Genomic DNA, 19,215 nt, shown 5'->3' with positions numbered 1-19,215 from the left:
AGGTACTCAAGGGTCATAATCTCTGGATTACTGCCTGAGTCACATGCTAATTGGCATTGGGATAAGAAAATTAGAGAAGTAAACAAATGGCTCAGAGATTGGTGTTGGAAAGAGGGATTCAATTTCATGGGACATTGGCATCAGTTTTGGAACCGGAGGGATCTGTACCGATGGGACGCTTTTCCACCTGAACCTATCTGGAACCAGTATTCTGGTGAAAAGGATAAATAGGGTGGTCACTAGGACTTTAAACGTGTGAATCGGGGGCAAGGGAAAGGGAAAGCAACAGGGAGTATGGAGTCAAGTAGAAAGATAAGCAGCAGGTTAGCATGTGTGCAGGGTTAAAGGCAGGCTAGGAATGAAACAAAAAGGAATGATAACTTAGGACATATTACAAGAGATGCTGGAAATCTTGAGGATAAGAAAATTAGCATTAAGGCACTTTATCTAAATGCTCGTAGTATTCGTAACAAAGTAGATGAATTAACGGCACAAATCGTCGTGAATGATTATGATGTGGTAGGCATCACAGAGACATGGTTGCAGGGGGTTCAGGACTGGCAGTTAAACATTCAAGGAAAAGACAGGGAGATGGGCAGATGGGGCAGGGTTGCCTTGTTAGTTAAGAATGAGATTATATCAATGGCACTGAGTGACGTAGGGTCAGATGATGAGGAGCCTGTGTGGGTGGAGTTGAGGAACCACAAAGGCAAAAAAAAACCATAATGTGAGTTATGTACAGACCTCCCAGCAGTGGTCAGGACCAGGGACGCAAGATGTACCAGGAAATAGATAAAGCATGTAAGAAAGGCAAGGTCACGGTGATCATGGGGGACTTCAACATGCAGGAGGACTGGATGAATAATGTTGCCGGTGGATCCAAAGAAAGGGAATTCATGGAATGCTTACAGGATGGCTTTTTGGAACAGCTCGAAATGGAGCCCACAAGGGAGCAGGCTATTCTGGACTTAGTGCTATGTAATGAGCCAGACTTTATAAAAGATCTTGAAGTAAGAGAACACTTAGGAGGCAGCGATCATAATATGGCAGAGTTCACTCTGCAGTTTGAAAGAGAGAAGCCAAAATCGGATGTAATGGTGTCACAGTTAAATAAAGGTAATTACAAGGGCATGAGAGAGGAACTGACGAAAATCGATTGGAAGCAGACCCCAATGGGGAAGACAGTAGAGCAACAATGGCAGGAGTTTCTGGGTGCAATTGAGGACACAGTACAGAGGTTCATCCTAAAGAAAAGAAAGATTATCCCGGGAGGGGTTAGACAGCCATGACTGACAGGAAGTCAGGAAATGTATCATAAAAAAAGAGAGTGCCTATAAAGTGGCTAAGAACACTGGGAAATCAGAAGATTGCGAAGACTACAAAAACAAACAGGGTATAATAAAGAGAGAAATAAGGAGGGAGAGGATCAAATATGAAGGTAAGGTAGCCATAATATTAGAAATGATAGTAAAAGTTTCTTTCAACACATAAGAAACAAACGAGAGGCAAAAGTAGAAATCAAGCCGCTCCAAATTGATGCAGGAAGGCTCGTGCTGGGAGATAAGGATATAGCTGAAGAACTTAATAACAACTTTGTATCAGTCTTCACAGTGGAAGACATGAGTAATATCCCAATTAAGGAGAGTCAGGGGGCAGAGTTAAGGTTTTAGTCATAACAGAAGAGAAAGTGCTAGAAAAGCTAAGAGGTCTAAAAATTGATAAATCTCCTGGGGATGAGATTTCCAAATTCTTGGAAGTGCAGGGTCGGATTAGAACACATCAGCATGGATTTAGTAAGGGGAGGTCATGCCTGACAAATCTGTTAGAATTCTTTGACCAGGTAACAAGTAGATTAAACCAGGGAAACCCAGTGGGATGTTATCTATCTAGACTTCCAAAAGGCCTTTGATAAGGTGCTTCATGGGAGGTTGCTGAGTAAGGTGAGGGCCCATGGTGTTTTGAGGTGAGCTACTGGCATGGATTGGGGATTGGCTGTCTGGCAGAAGGCAGAGAGCTGTGATAAAGGTTCTTTTTCAGCATGGCAGTGACAAGTGGGGTCCCGCAGGGATCAGTGTTGGGGCCGCAGCTGTTCACTTTATATATTAATGATCTGAATGAAGGGACTGGGGGCATTCTGGCGAAGTTCACTGATGATACAAAGTTAGGCGGACAGGCAGATAGTACTGTGGAGGTGGAGAGGCTGCAGAAAGATTTAGACAGTTTAGGAGAGTGGTCCAGGAAATGGCTGATGAAATTCAACATGAGCAAGTGCAAGGTCTTGCACTTTGGAAAGAATACAGGCATGGACTATTTTTTAAACGGTGAGAAAATTCATAAAGCCAAAGTACAAAGAGATCTGGGAGTGCTATTCCAGGATTCTCTAAAGGTTAATTTGCAGGTTGAGTCTGTGATTATGAAAGCAAATGTAATGTTGTCATTTATCTCAAGAGGGATGGTATATAAAAGCAGCTTCTAAGACTTTATAAATCTCTGGTTAGGTCCCATTTAGAATACTCTGTCCAGTTTTGGGCCTCACACCTCAGGAAGGACATACTGGCACTGGAGCGTGTCCAGCAGAGATTCACACGGATGATCCCTGGAAGGTAGGCCTAATATATGATGAAAGGCTGAGGATCTTGAGATTATATTCAGTAGAGTTTAGAAAGTTGGGGGGAAATCTAATAGAAACTTACAAGATAATGCATGGCTAAGAAAGAGTGAATGCTAGGCAGTTGTTTCTGTTAGGCAGGGAGACTAGGACCCATGGGCACAGCCTTAAAATTATTAGGGGTCAATTTAGAATGGAAATGAGGAGACATTTCTTCAGCCAGAGAGTGGAAGGCCTGTGAAATTCATTGCCACGGAGCATAGTGGACACCAGAACGTTGAGTGTCTTCAAGGTAGAGATTGATAAATTCTTGATCTCGCAAGGAATTAAGAGCTATGGGGAGAGTGCAGGTAAGTGGAATTTAAACACTCATCAGTCAGGATTAAATGGCAGAGTGGACTTGATGGGCCGAATGGCCTTACTTTCACTCCTGTGACTTATGGTCTTATTTTTAATTGTATGAGCATCACAGCTATAGAGAAACAATATGATAAACAAGTCATAATTCCTTAGCCTTCAGAGAAAATTTCAAATACCAAATTGCCAGACTTTTTTTGATGGAAATTGCTAATTTCTTAGAGATTATTCACATTCGTGGGGATGAATCATGAAACCGCTGATGCTATATCGAGAATGCATCTTTGCCAAAATTACCTAAATGCTCATAAGAAGTGCCAGGCGTCACTATGTATGTTACATGTAAAGAATAAGTGAATAGTGAGCATATGAATGTGAGTATGAACGTATCTTAATTATATTAATATTTCTTTACTGTTCACACTTTACAATGAAACACATTTAATAATGACATTTCATTTTTCCAAATGTGGAGATATTAGAGACATTTCATAACTGATTCTTTTCCAAGGACTTCAAGTCTTGAAGATTTGTGGAAAGTTGAGTTATTTCCAGATTTGTGGAAATGCCTGGTATGGTTTCTTTGGAAGAAGTCTTTGGAAGGTCACTGATGTGACAATATTTTAGCTTTAAGAGGTATATTTTGTCACTCTTTCAATGAAGAAAGGTTGAGACAAAGGAAAACCAACAGTCTGCTCAAGCTAACAAAGTAAACAGCTTGTGCACTCTTTTTTTAATATTGGAACAATAGAAGTAGCCTGATGGGTGGGGCCAAACTTTCACAGAACCAATTTTTTTTTAGTTTTAGCTTTTAGTAGCAGTTTCTGGGGTCTTGAAGCTGGATATGGAAATTGTTGTCCCTCTCTCTGTTGCAGCTAAAACCTGAGGATCTCTTCCTGTTGCTACAATTATATGTGAAACAATCTATTTTACTGAATTTGCCTTTGCCAGGGATTATTTATGGGATGTTACTATATTGAATGAATTAATTAGAAGTAGTTAATACATATATCTATTATTTTGTTAAGCATTTTTACAGAGTTACAATTAAGCCAATTCTTTCTTTTATTTCTATTTTGTCTGTAATTTAATGAGAGTGTACGAATAAAGTATGTTTTGTTTCGAGCCTGGTATTTTGACCAATCAAGTTACATCCAGAACACAACCCTTTACAATTACCTTTAAAATAAGAAGAAACTAGGGTCCAGATTATCTTTTTATTATATTTTCAGGGAGTTTAGTCTGGTCCATAACACTGGGGACATGGGTAATTTGTTTTAAAAACAAAATTTTCTAGAAATCATATACTGCTGCAGAAGCCTGCTGGGACTGAAGAGTGAGAGGGTTTTCATGTCTTGAATGACTTGTTGAACAAACATTACTTGAGGCTGCACGGTGGCTCAGTGGTTAGCATTGCTGCCTCGCAGCATCAGGGACTCATTCCATCCTTAGGCGACTGTCTATGGGGAGTTTGTACATTCGCCCAGTGTCTGCAAAGGTTTCCTCCCACAGTCCAAAAATGTGCAGGCTAGGTGGATTAGTCATAGGAAATGCAGGGATGGGGATGGGTCTTGGTGGCATGCTGTTCAGAGGGTCGGTGTGGACTCGATGTGCCAAATGGCCTGCTTTAAGCTGGGTAGATTTCTGGCACGGTCATGACATGTTAATTGGGCTACTTTTCGATCAAAAATTTTCCTTGAGATTTATAATGACCAATATCACTGTTAAAAGTAACAAATATAATCAATTTTAAATCCATTAATAAAGAAATTAGACAAATAAACATATCTTTAGAACTTAAGAGTGGAGTCTTATAGGGTGAGCTATGATGCAATATATGGCAGAAGTGGGCAGCAATGTGGCAAGACCCATTTCAAAACTGGGAACACTTCGGTGTAACTTCTATGCTTTTAGAAATGTTGTGGCAAAATTCTTACTAGGTAGTGGCAAGATGTCAATTGTTAGTTGTCAAGGCTTGGTAAGAACCTTTTTAACACCACAATGTATGTTATTAGTATTCCTCTACCCATCTTACTAAACTGGGTAATTAAGGAATCCAGAACGAGCTCCTGATGGATTCAGCTTATCACATGTTCCAAACAACTTCAGTCTTGGAAACCTAGTGCCAAAACCTCAGGTGATGTTCCATGGGCACTGGCCACATAGATTCCAGGTCCACTGACACTCACATCAACAAGTGCTAGCCTCTGAGAACATTCGTGGCACTTTCCAATCCATTTACAGGAGGTTTCTGCACTTCAGTACTGCACTGGCCGCTATCATTCTAGTGTTGCTGCAGGGACACTGTGCACTCAGGGGCATGCTCCCATCTCATAAACTGGACCAGACTGTATCTCTAATATCTTTGTTGTTATCATGGTTCTCACTCAAGCTGACCTGACCCATCCCTGCACATGCATTGCCTGGCCTTGGATTTTATGTTTTGCTCCCTCAGCCAGAGACACCATGCTCATATTGCTGATGTCTTGCTGTTACGTTTATCATAGACACAAAACCAGGAAGCCTGTCATAGTTATCAGCAAGCCTTTGCTCAAGAGCAACCTCTGATATCAGTTTATATCTTGCCTGGTGCGGTCAGAGTCAGGATCCTCCTCATAAGGAGTAAGGAGCTGAATATTGGGCAGAAACCTCTTTGTGCGTTACTTTGGGCTGTTTTCTTCATTGTAATAATGATGCAGGAATAACGGAAGACAAAAGTAGGTGGCACAGCTGTTACTGTTGGTCCAGATGTGGAGGTATCCTGAATGGATGAGCAAACAGCACAGAGTGCATGCAGCATTAGTAATGTCAGGGAGTGGGTGAGGGCAGGTTGGTAAAATGTTGCAGACAATAATGAGAGTAACACGGCATGAGCCATGTAGGAGGTGGATACAATAGCAGATATAGAGTACATGTGAGCTATCAGAAAGAAGAGACTGGCACTAATGCTGGCAAAAGGAAGCAGGTTAGACCAGAAGGCCATAAGACATAGGAGCAGAAATTAGGCTATTCAGCCAATCAAGTCAATTAGACCATCCCTCATCCTTCTAAATCCATTGAGTATAAACCCAAAATCCTCAAACGTTTCTCATGTTAAGCTTTTCATTCCTGGGACCATTCTTGTGTACCTCCTTTGAACACACTCTACGGTCAGTATATCCTTCCTGAGATATGGGGCCCAAAACTATGCACCATACTCCAAATGTGGAATTGCCTTTTTTCCTGCAGTGTTGGGCATTCTTTCAGATGGCTGAGACTGCTTTAACCGAGTGAAAACCATGGATAATGGCTGGCAAGGTCTGGTGTTGGGGCCTCCATTGCCGTTCCAGGGAGAAGAGGAAGCCCTGCCTGTGTTGAATCACCCCTTTGATCAGGACCTACAGGACCTTGCCTGGAAAGCACTGTGGCAATTTTACCCTGTCTTTCATTTCCAGGGCAAATACTAGCACCTGTGTAGGGCAGCTTTAGACAGCCAGTGCTGCCCAGTTGCGTAATAAGCTTGTAAAGATGGGATGGTGCAAGGGATGCTGATGAATTCCGGGATATCGACTGAGTAGCAAGTTGTCCTGGAAGTTGGACATGAGAGATGCCATAGCGATACTATCTGTAATTAGTAAGGGAAGTTTAGTAAGATATGATGAGAAAACCCACTTGTTTTTGCTGCTAGCAACCGTCCAAAAAAACTTGATACAACTCCGAGTTAGCCCAAATAAAAATAATTCAGGCCTTAATTACTTAATTAGGGGGTTGGTTTGCAATGCAGGGGAATACCACCAGCACAGGTTCAATGCCTGCACTGGTTAAAGTCACCATGAAGGCTCTGATTCTCAACCTTGCCCCTTAACTGAGGTATGATGACTCTCAAATTAAATTTACCACCAGTTGTCTCTATAATTGGAGAGCAGCCCTATTACCCTCTGGTTTTATAGCAACTTTGTCCTAATGGTAATGATATTAAAAAAGTTAACTTTTAAGAAGAGATTTTATAGATACTTCTTTTTACTCATCAATAATAATTTGTCATTGTGACAGCACTGATTGCTAAATCTCACTTTGAAAATATCTGCATGACTCAACATGACAGCGCTAATTAGTTAATATAAAATCAGCCTTTCTTCATATTCTAGGCACCTAGATGAAATGAGAATCATTTTGTGAAGGCTATTAGGATTAGGAACATATTGTTACAGAAGAACTATGCTACATAGCAATGGAAATAAAAACAATCAAGATAATAAATATATCTTTTGTTGAAGAATACTGTCTGCTGTCACCTTGTCAATATATTTCAATATCAAATGCTTTGTTAAAGATCTTTGCTAAATTTTAAAAGTCCACAATCATTGTATAACAATTGTACATAACAGTATCTGGCAAATGATGGACCAGATATATATCTATGAAAGCAATTTGGTTTATTGTATGAGAAAATATGACGCAATCAGATGGCTGACCTTCTCAAGGACAAAACTATATTGCAGATAAGCTGAAGTGCTAAGCATAAAAGTGCCAACATGCACCAGCCTTTTTATCACTTTAAATTTGTTCAATCACACATCTGTTTGCATGACAACAGCTATTGAGATTGAGATTGAGATCTGTTCCAAAAGAGTCAATGGTCTTTTTGTAAAAGCAACACCTTCTTTCTTTAAAATGAATGATACTTGAGAAATCTGTAGCTGAAGATAAAGGAAGGTTTATATATTTCCATGTTGGACAAGGTCAAAAATCCAACACAGTTCAATACAGGCACTATGACTCTATTTCCCATGTTAACACTAAATACATACCTGCTCAAGGGAGATGGAGATAGGTCTGCTGAAGACTATCCATTCTAGAGTTTCACTGCATGGTGGTGTTGTTAGGGAGCCAGAGTATTTGTAATAGCTTCCAAGTGAGGCAGGAAGTAAATTCCCCAATACAAATGGATCCAGAAATGTTTCTTTCTCTGTAAGAGTGAATATTAATGAAGAGTCAATATTCATGAAGAAAGCATCATAACTTGTTTTATTGCAACAAATGAAAAGCAAATGTGGAAATAATTACAGCACAAACTTATACCTTACTTTTGAAAATTATGTTTATATTGTCACCCCTTTATCTTGAGGAAAGCATTGGTGCAATGTTACTTCATTACATCTGTTTAAATTCAAAGCCAGAATCTGAAGGATGAAAGTAGGGGTGAGTGATTTGATAAATATGTTATTACACTACTTCTGTCAATAACATTTTACAGCGAGGGCTTATTTTATGGTTTGTAAACAACCATCATTCAATTTCTAATGTTTTCCGATTTCAAATTGGCAGGTCATACAACACAGACTACCCTGAAGGCAGAATTTCCTGGATCTGTGATCACTGAGATCTGTAAACTTTGATTTATTTATCTCTGGAAAGTAATATAAATCAACCCTCACATGATTAGCTCTGCAACTGTATGAGAACTGGCCTACAGGTAACATCATGCCTGTCGGCCAGTGCAAGTTAGTATCTTGATTTAGGGCAATGTACTGAGGTGCAACAAAGCCTTTTGGAATAAAGTGACCACCAATAACAACTTGTTATCATGTAAAATGTTTTAACATTTGTGGGGTCCTTTACAAAGATCCAATCAAACAAAACTTGCTCCAGGTCAATGGAGGAGACATTAGGAAAGGTGAGCAAAGTAGAGGGGTGAAAAGTATTGGGGAGTGACAAGTTCAAAATTTGCGCCGAGTTAGTTGAGGGTATTGTCAACAATGATGGTGTTAAAGAAATGAGAGCTGAACAAGAGGCCAGATTTAGAGGAATGCAATAATCCCAGAGGATTGATGGGCTGGAGGAAGTTACCGAGATAGCATGAGGTGAGCAAGGCAAAGGAGGGGTTTGGTGCGGGGGAGAGGTGTTGTCTTTTGAGGAAAGGTTGAACAGACTCGTCTTCTATCTGCTGGAGATTAGAAGATTAAGAAATGACTTAATTGAAACATACAAGATTGGGAAGGCTCTTGACAGGAGAGGATGTTTCCTCTCAAGCAAGAACTTGGAACTAGGGGCAATGTTAAACATCAGCTGTTGTGCATTTGAAAATGATGTGGTGAGACTTGTTTAGATAGTAGTTAGTCCTTGGAACGCTCTTCCTGAAAAGGTGGTAGAAATGGTATTCTTGGATATTTTTGAAGGCAAATGTAGATGATTCTTGTTCCACAAAGGAGTGAAAGGTTATCCAGGGTAAGTGGGAATGCAGATTTGTTGAGTTGCAGAGCAGACTTAAGGAACTGAATGGCTTACTGCTTCTCCTAATTCATAAGAATATCAAACACATTTTTACATTGTACATCAAATGTTTGGCTCAACCCCAATTTTCCTTTATTCCATGTTCAAAACTTAAATGAGTGAGGATTAAACATAGTGAGAAAACACCCTCAAGTTTAAAGTAATACATCTCAAATTTCATTTGTTTGAAGTGAGGCTAGCACATTTCATTTAAAATGTAATCCATGTGTTTAAATTGATTTTTGAACTATATTAATCTTTCTGATCCCACTCATTTCTCTGATATTAAGGGTTCCCTGTAAATAAATCAACAAGCTCCATCCTCAGCGGAGCATTCTTCAATCTCAACTGGACTGTTTCTCAAACATCTGTATAGAAAAGGATTTTTGTATTTTCAAAGAATCTTTCACCCACTGGACGAGTACCCTTAGCCGAAATCACAGTGTTTCCTGCTGCATGACAAAAAGGCTTCAAAGTCCTAGATTGACTAAAGACATGCATATGAAAACAAAAAGATGAGGAAGCAATCACAAAGTTGACAGTCTTCACTTCAGGTAAAACTGGCATGAATATCTCAAACTGAGCAGCAATTTTCAGTTTTATTAAAAGTCGATCTTTAATACAAATGAAAAATTGGGTAGGAAGGGTGTAAAAAATGCCAAATCTTCCTTACCTTGACAACATGAAACCTAAACAATTATAGCTTACAGATTTAATCTGAACTGACAGTCGACACAGAACATTAAATGTTGGTAAGCTCAAATTGACACAGCAATTTATTTGTTTTGTGGCCATTTCCTCTTAAAAGTTAAAATGCCATTTAAGTCAATGATTTAAAAAGGGTACAATTTAACTTTACCAAATCAAATGAGATTAGTAAAGTTATGAGTCCATGATGACAGTTACTGAATCCCTGTATCATTTGAAAAAGATGTCCAGCAAAGAGCTAACTGCTGTCAAGGGCAGAAAGTTCAATTTTCCAACCAAGTGTTGAACAGTAAGATGAGACTTGCACCAGTGAGCAACAAAAGGCCAATTTTTCTCTTTATTCAATCATAGTGGCTCACTGATATAGTTTCCCATCCACTCACTCACCAGACAGAAACTAGACAGCGATAGTTCTTTTCATGACAGTTTGCATGGTAACCTGGCAACTCAAACTTGCCACTTCTTCCTTCAGACTTCCATGAGTCACCAACATCTCAAGCCACGCACCACCAGCATGCACCCTGTCTTCTATTCAGCAGGATCTCCAAATCTCTGTCAGCAATGCAGGTGTCAAATATGCTCTGCTTAACATGTCTGATGCTGGACAGTTCAGGCCAGCTGCCAGAACGTAAAGATGGCATCAGTGCCAGAAATTCCAGGAGGTCAAGGCAGTTGCCAGTACTTTCGCCTATGACAATTGGGAGAATATGACAAGCAGGGCACTATGGGGTGTGGTAAATCAGTAATAATTCGAGTTTGGGAAGTCAGTGTGACAGAAGTCGCTACAGCTCATGGAAGGAGACCCTCTTTGAAACTCACAAAATTGACACTTAGCCAATCTTTAAATCAAATTTAGCTGTAAGTTCAGGAATTCAGGTTTGTAATCCCCTGGTGCCAGCCATATCTTAAGCCCAGCAACACAGCATTTCAGATGCTGCAAGCCAGGAGCTACTTTGTATTTTGATATGTTAGGAAACAGAAATGTCTCAGAAAGGGAAATTGGTGTCTTGCTTCCAGAGAGAGACCTTGAGGTGGGGTGGCTGAGAGGATGGCCATCCTTCTTTGATGGGCTATCAGAAGAGTTCAAGACACCAACATAACCAGCCTGGGCACTTACACCAGCTGGGGCAGTACAGGAAAGAGATGAATGATCTTCTGCACTCCATAACGTTTAAGTTCCATCATCTTCTCTTTGCTACCTCACACTCATTCTGACTCTGCAACTGCACTCAAACCTTATTAATAATCATGGGCCACCAACCTCACTACTAAATAACACCTCGTCACTTAAAGGCTCTCACCTACATCATTCTCCAAAACTACTAACCCTTCCTGCCATCTAAAATGTTTTGCAATCCTTAGAGGTTGGCAGTCTCCAAATAAATAAGTGAGCACTGGGAAATTCAGACAACAGCCATAAGATGAGATGGCTATGTGTCCCAGTATACAATGCAATTGGGCAGAAGTATATAAGTCAAAGATGTCTCCGAGCTCCAAAGTGAAGTACTGAGGGCTGAAGTGGACTTTGAGTTGGTCTGAGATCAGCCATGATAATACGATGAGGCAGGTGGCTTGCCAATGCTAACTCTGGAAAAGGATTTGGTCTACGGCTTGTTCAAGGGCATGGTAAAATTAAAACAGAGTCCTGGAGAAATAAGTGGCAAGCTGCATCGCCAAGTAACCATTCTGACCTTGAAGTCAGGAATTACCACCGCCGGTTTCTCAGGATTGAGGACCAAATTAAGTGCTGCATAGAAATAAGGTATGATTAGCTAATAATTAGATGCAAATACATGGAAATAAGGTAGACACCACTTTTTTGTGACATTCAGAACTTGCTCTTGAAACCTGAAGGAAAAAAATTGGATACTATTTTTCGATATTGAGAATTAGATTTTCCCGTTCACCACAATTTTTTCATATTTTTCATCATTGCCATTCAAGAGCTGGGAATGTTGTGCTCATCCTTTTACAGGTATAGGATTTCCAGCTTGCCAATTTATACGAGGCCTAGGCTTTGCACTCCAGGCATGAGGTGTGGTCTGTTGACTCTCCAAAAGTTGAAACCTGTTGCAGATTTTTGTTGTAACTGGTTACAAAGGCAAAGTCAGAGTATAAGTAAAATAGAATTTTCTTCATTACTTCAATCATCTTTATTTTTCTTGCTCACATGCTATCTCCATCTATTTGAAAGGGAAAGTGGACTCGTAAAGAATCCCTGGCTAGTAAGCAATCCAAGAATATTGTTCTCTCTATTAATATGAAGTGATTGCCTGCTGCAGAGCAGTGCATGCTACAGCTACAAATTGCCACAAGGAGCCCAATTTTGTTTAATTGGAAGTAACAGGTATATTTCAGTCTTAATTTCCAGTCAGAGCTTTGGAGGTGCTGAAGAAAAGAAATAGGATGTGCTACAAAAGTTCCAAGTCCAATGCTGTATTGATCCAGGTAAAGAACTATTCTTTGCCATCGACAAAATTTGTCCAAATTCAAACTAAATTCCCATTTTCTGGAAAGCTGAATGGAAAATGGAAATCCATAGTCAAAATGGATGTATATGGATTGACTGGGATATTGAAACAATAAGTCCCTAAAATAATTAAAAATCTATTCCATAGTGGACTGGAAGAGTAAAAAATTTATGTAACCTGTCTTCAATACTAAAAAAAATCAACAGTACTGCATGCTAATCTCCATGCTGGTCCACACAACTGATTATACATACTTTAGCTGATGGAGTAAACACCATCATCAATCATTCATCAATGTGTAGTGTACTTTCAACTGACAAAGCAGTTTTGCAATGTAAAATAAAGACTTGAAATGAGAGAGAGAACTTATTTCTCCAAAATAAAACAAGAAAATTATTATCTTGTTTTAATCTGTTGAGGTAGTAACTGTATTGCTTCTTTTATTTATACAATGACCCGGTATTCCATTAGGTAAATGTGGCAATTCCTGTAAAATGTAACGTTACACTTCTACATGAGTTCTGATTGCAACTTCATCAATAGCAGTTTATTAGTTGATAATAATTACATTATTACTTTTGATATCGTTATTAGCTTCAAAGGCATTTAAAGCGATGAGAGAAATTAGACATTGTTAAGATGAAGTTTGAAATTGGGAGAGTTTGGTGGGGGAAGAGAAGGTGGGAAGCTTGCCAGAACTTCTAGTAATCAGCAGCTAGTTGACAGTGGGCTTTCTGCCCAAATTAATACTCACGACAAGGAGTCCCAGCCTCCAAGAGCTGCCAAACAAGCTGGCAGCCCCAAAGCCCGGCAGCATACATGGCCTCTCCAACTCCTAGGATGGTGAATCCACCGCAGAAAAGTCAATTATTGTTTGGGGATGCTCTTGTTTGGGGGACTAGGAGAGCAAGTTTGGAAGCATAGACAAGCCAATGGCTTTCAAGGACCACTCCTCTGTCTTGGGTCCAGTCCCTCTAACATGCACAGATTGAGGGATCCCCTGCTAAATGACAGTCTATGCACATTGTTTAATATATCATATACACTGATTTCCATCTCTCCTGCAGGTGAAATATGAGTAGTCCAAGCACGATGAAGGAAAAAGTGAGGACTGCAGATGCTGGAGATCAGAGCTTAAAAAGTGTTGCTGGAAAAGCGCAGCAGGTCAGGCAGCATGAAAGGAGAAGGAGAATCGATGTTTCGGGCTTATGCCCGAAATGTCGATTCTCCTTCTCCTTTCATGCTGCCTGACCTGCTGCGCTTTTCCAGCAACACATTTTCAGGCACAATGAAGCCCTAATGTAATCATTAAAAGCCTCAACTGATAGGTAGGCAGGAAGATGGCTATAAGCCCTCCCACCCAAAACGTAATTCAAGCTAAGGCAGGAAGGTGGTGGGTTCTAGTCCATCAACATATTGCCTAATTAATTTCCCCTCCTGCTCCAGGTTTGTCATCTCCAGCCCAGAGAAATTCAGCTCCCAGTCCTAATTCCATCACAGATTGTTAATGCTGAAAGGACAGGTTTGCTACTTCATTTTTGCACAGCATACAATATTTTCGCTCACTTGACAGTGTAAGTGCATCGAGTCATAACTAGGAGTGTGTTGTGGCAAAGTGGTAATTCCATAACTCTGGGCAAGAAGGTCTGGGTTCACCTGCTTTGAAAGCTTATCATTATATGTTCAAAAATGTTGATTAAAAAAGGTCCTATTTGTTAACACAACCTAAAGACTTCTTTTGCACATGCATGACTAGCATGACTCAAACACACATGTTCATTAAATGTGCCAGTGAATCTATTGTATACGTGAATTTAAATTGCCAGAAGTGGTGTCTAACCATTTGAATGTCACAATGTCGCAAAACCACACTTTCACCCTCAGGTTGTGATGCGATCAAGTTTTAATGCCATAATGTCACCAGAACCACGCATGCTCCCAGTCAGATAATGACATCATTGCATTTTTGTGGCATGATTTAATCACAATGCGCATGCATGGGGTATCTAGAAAATATAATTATTTTATTGTAGCCGACCATACATTCTCTAGACGCATCAAGAGTTGAGCTAAATCCTGTACATGTGTGTGAACACAAGAAACACGTATGTACACTCTAACAGGAATCGTTAAATACTGATCAGAAACAATAGCATGAGTCAGTTCTTTGCTCGCTGGAGTTTTCTAATTCCACTCTGCCAAGTAAACACAATGGACATTTTTTTTGACCATGTCATTGTAGGAGTTCAGTGACATGAAATAATAGCAAATTATAAGAGTGTTTAAGGGAAGGGTTAATCCAAATGAGACAAACCCTTAGGGAATCATCAAAGTGATACATGAAAGCTGCAGAGATGATGGAACAAACTACCAGTGGCATCAACCAAAAACAAATGTGCATAGAAAATACATGATGCCAATTAATGATAAAGCACCTACTCGAGCATCTCAACAATCCTTAGAGACCAACACAGCAGAAGTTATCTGTAAAGACATAACATCTGGTGCTTATTATCTTGAACATTCTTCTCCAACAGTAACAATGTCACATACACAAAACAGAAGGTTTTGAACTGTATGTACAGGCAGTTGGAGCTAAGGGAAATTGCAAATACATTTTGATGCACAATTTTCCATCTGTCTGGAACTTCATTGTGCCAAAATCAATTTGTGGCATTTTCTGTATTCTTTTCTATGTACAAAATCTTTGCATATCTTGTATAGACAAAAGTATGCATTTTTGTGCATATGTTATACGGATCTATATTTATTTATTAAATACAAAACTTTTTGTATTTAGGGATATCAATATCCAACTATTTAAAGTTTTCATTTATCATAACAGTGAAGAATAAATTGTGGAAAAAGGACTCTGAAATAAATAAAATTAAATAATTGAACATGGCTCCACAAGCAGTCTAAAATTACCAAAAAGACATTCATTGAATACAACAAGTACAGTTGTAAGGCAATAATGTATCAAATGCTCAAAGTGCAGAAATCACTCAAATGGCTTTTGGATGTTCTACTAACTAACACATTTCTCAATCAAGATCTCCAAAAATAAGATAACTTGTAACGTATCCCATTTTTGTGTGATTTACCTATGCTCACCTTTGCCCATGAAACAACATTGACTGTAATTGAAAGTAATGGATTTTCTATGAAACACTTTGGGATGTGCTGAGGACTTGAAATGTCCTATCTAGCTATCGCATATTTAACGAAGATTTGAACATGCATTTTCACACAGTTTGTAAATTAGGGAGTTTACCCAAATAGTACTGTGAGCCTTGATCTCCATTTTCATCACGGATAGACATAGCATGTTAACCAAAAAACACACTGTAACTACACCTGATACTTCATATATTGCCTCTTCTGACACACTCATTCTTATCTGCTTGCCACTCCCTTTTCCGATCCCATGTTCCCTCCTGCTTCCCTCTTCCCTCCCCCTTGCTCTCTCTCCCATTTGCTTTACTCTTCTGAATTTCTTGCTTCCCACTGCTCATTGTCTCACTCACTGTCCCTTTTCACAACAAGGACTTGAGAGTGGCAGGGCAAGAAGAAAGCAGTAAAGGGGATCAGAAAGAAATGTCGTGAGTGCGAGAGAGGGTCAGCATGCGGGAGGGAGATGGTCAAGAGGTGGTAACGGGAGGGAGAAGGGAATCAGTAAATACATTGAGCAGCAGAAGTAAATGAGTGGGTCAGAAGATGAATGTGATGTCAAGGAGAAATGAGGTAGCCAACAAGCAGGTGACAGACAGGAAGTTAAGAATAAAGGGGAATAAGTGCCTAGAGCAGAAAATAGAAAATTGATTTTTAGGTCAGTTAGATTCAAGACAAGAAATAGGTTTTTAATGAAAATTTACAGGTCAGGATTGTAAGCAATTATATACGTACTTATAGGAAAGGGATCTTGCTTTCCACATTGAAGTTTTAGGAACATATTGGCCTGAATCTTCCAACCTGGATCCAAATCCATTTTTGATGCAGACCAGTCTAAGACTTGCCCGCTTACCTAGTCAAAGCAGTGTAGTCCAGTCCAATAACCCATGCAAACAGCAGCAGAAAGGATTGGCACTGAAAACAAACACCCACTTGCAGCAGTAGATACGGTATTTTGCAGTTAAGAGGCCTAAAGCTACTTTGACAGTTTCTGAGATAAGATCCGTGTGAGGTAAGTGAGGGGGTACAGTCAGGTTGGTGTCAGAGAGGGTGCCACATGTGTGAGAGGTAGGGTACCAGGTAGGTGGGGGATGGAATACCAGTTGGAAAAGGGTAGAGTATAAAAGCAAGGTCTGGAGACAGGAGAATATATCGGGGCCCAATAACCAGGGATTGCTGCTCCAGAGAGAGTCTGCTGTGCTTGGATTTGGGGTCAGCGTTACTGTGTTCAGGTCATGGGAAGGGTTTGTGTGCTTGGATTAGGTCTGTGCTCATGTTGGTAGGTGGGCCTGCTGAGCAGGAGGCAGGGGTGAAGTCCTGAAGCATTACGGCTGGTGTTTTCTGTTCCTGACCTGGCTAGCAGTGGTCAGACAGGGTCTCAGACAAGTGAGTCAGGGCTTAGAATAAATCAGGGGATTGGGAATTGTTTGAGGACAGGCAAAAAATGGCGAGGATCAGTGGAGGGTTGAGTTGAGTGAGGGAGAATTGGGGGAGGCGAAGGTCAGGGTTACATTAGGGAATTGGGGGTTTGCAGGGGGATTATTGTTTGGGACTCTGAGTATTGTTCTGTGGGGGGGGGAGTTCAGGGGTCAGGTTGGGTCTGGTGTCTGGGGAGAGTCAGCTAGGAAGGATTTCATGCAGATTTTAATCCTTCTAAGCGTTCCTGGGTAATTATGAATTCTCTGAAGTCTTAAAATTAAAGACTTCTTCATGAGATTTCAGAAACTGGAAGTTTCAATTTCTAGGGCAATTCCCACAGAGTCAGCTGCACTGGGACTTCATATGGTCTCAATATGCAATCTCAGTCCATACTGCTTCAATGGTCATCTTCCTATTAGAAGATCTAGACCATTAAGAATGATAAATGAGAGATAACTGTATAAACACGTGTATTTTTAACAAACTCTCAACATTATGCTATGACTGTTAACCTTCAACGTACCCTCTTTGCCTGTTATAACAATGTTTTGGGAACATGTAAATTGCATCACAATGACACAGTGTTATATATTATGTCTCAGATACAAAAATCATAAATAATTTCAGCTGTATCAGAGTTAATAGTATCCTAAACTGTTTCAATATTGTTTTTCTGCCACGCTGGCACCAAGGGCTATGACTCACAGTCAGAGTAAACCGGCCTGATTTGCTTAGCTGGAACCTCTTATTGAGGGAAAATGCCAAATGACAATAAGCCCAACAGAGGCAGTTTCAGACAATATTATTCAATGCAGGAGTTACAATGTGCACTCTTGCTTACCCATGGAAGCATTACTTGTGTTCAGAACTGTCTCTAATACTTTTGCATAAAATTAACATACAATATGCTTCACCAGTACAAAGTGATGAAAACATATAGAAAATTAAAGTACTATGGATGTTGCAAAAATAATTAAAAACAGAAAATTGGTAATTCTACCAAGTGGTGCTAGCAGTGCCTATGAAGGGAGAAATAGAGTTAACATTTAAGTTTAGTGATCATTCAACAGAATTGGAATAAATTAGAAATGTTCGGCATGTTCCACATCTGATCTCCACTTTTTTACTTGCTCAAAACTGATGACAATTTGAACTTTACTCAGCTCTGATCAAATGTCCCAGGCTAGAAAGGCTGGATTTTTATGGAGTTGGGGAGACTCCATGGAGGTGTGAGGTTTGACTCTGTGCTTTCAGGATGCTGGACATGGGGATTGGGATGGGGACCTAGCCTGGCACCAGAGTCATGAATGGTCATGGAAGTGGGTCATGGGCATGGTGTACCATAAGTGGGCATAAGGCATATATGATAGGTGAATCTATGTGATGGATGAAGGTTAGAGGGTCTTATTTTTATCAGTATGTTTTGGAAAAATTGCGTTGGGGTACTGAGTTGGGGATATTTTATCAGTCCACCTCAGTACCCTTTAGTTGCCTCCATCTTCTTTCCCAGGATGGCTAGCCGAACTGCAATAAACATTTCATCTTTCTGAGCAGTTGCTCTTGAGGTGGGCAAGTTGAACCAGGCATTTTCACAACTGCTACTATCTCCTAAAGGAACAAAACTCTGTCTCTCTCTCCACTAAATGCTGACAGATCTCCTAAGTATTTCCAACACTTCCTGTTTTTATTAAAAGTTAGGAGGCATGTATGAACGCAATATCAAGAAATCACTGTGAATCATTAACACATAATTAGCATATGTGTTAGCTGAAAAATGTGTTGCTGGAAAAGCGCAGCAGGTCAGGCAGCATCCAAGGAGCAGGAGAATCGACGTTTCGGGCATAAGCCCTTCTTCAGGAATCCTGAAGAACGGCTTATGCCCGAAACGTCGATTCTCCTGCTCCTTGGATGCTGCCTGACCGGCTGCGCTTTTCCAGCAACACATTTTTCAGTTCTGATCTCCAGCATCTGCAGTCCTCACTTTCTCCTATATGTGTTAGCTCTAAAACATAGAACAACTTAAACCTTTAGTAGGTTTCTTAATAGTTCGTCAAAAAATCATGCCATTGGAGGTATTTTGTGGTGAAAAGAATATTGTGTGACATACAATTCAATGCTGAGAAGTTAGAGAAGAGAGTGAAATTATCTTGAAGTTGAGGAGTAGGTGAGGACCCTAAGACAGGCAGTCAGTATCATTTTCAGAGGGCAGTGGTCCAAGTGCTTGAAAAC

At 40.1% G+C, this 19,215-nt stretch overlaps 1 protein-coding gene across 1 annotated transcript in view; it reads right to left on the bottom strand.

Moving 5' to 3' along the window:
- The window catches only part of LOC122559046 (receptor-type tyrosine-protein phosphatase gamma-like), a 644,852-nt gene that overhangs the window by 233,228 nt on the left and 392,409 nt on the right, over positions 1-19,215 (bottom strand). Inside the window, exon 7 of the mRNA XM_043708214.1 lies at positions 7,756-7,913. Coding sequence (XP_043564149.1) covers positions 7,756-7,913 — 158 coding nt within the window. The remainder of the gene's footprint in view (positions 1-7,755; positions 7,914-19,215) is intronic.

Source organism: Chiloscyllium plagiosum, chromosome 18 (assembly GCF_004010195.1).
Source record: "Chiloscyllium plagiosum isolate BGI_BamShark_2017 chromosome 18, ASM401019v2, whole genome shotgun sequence".
Classification (NCBI taxonomy): Eukaryota; Metazoa; Chordata; class Chondrichthyes; order Orectolobiformes; family Hemiscylliidae; genus Chiloscyllium; species Chiloscyllium plagiosum.
This window is presented reverse-complemented; position numbering and strand designations above follow the sequence as displayed.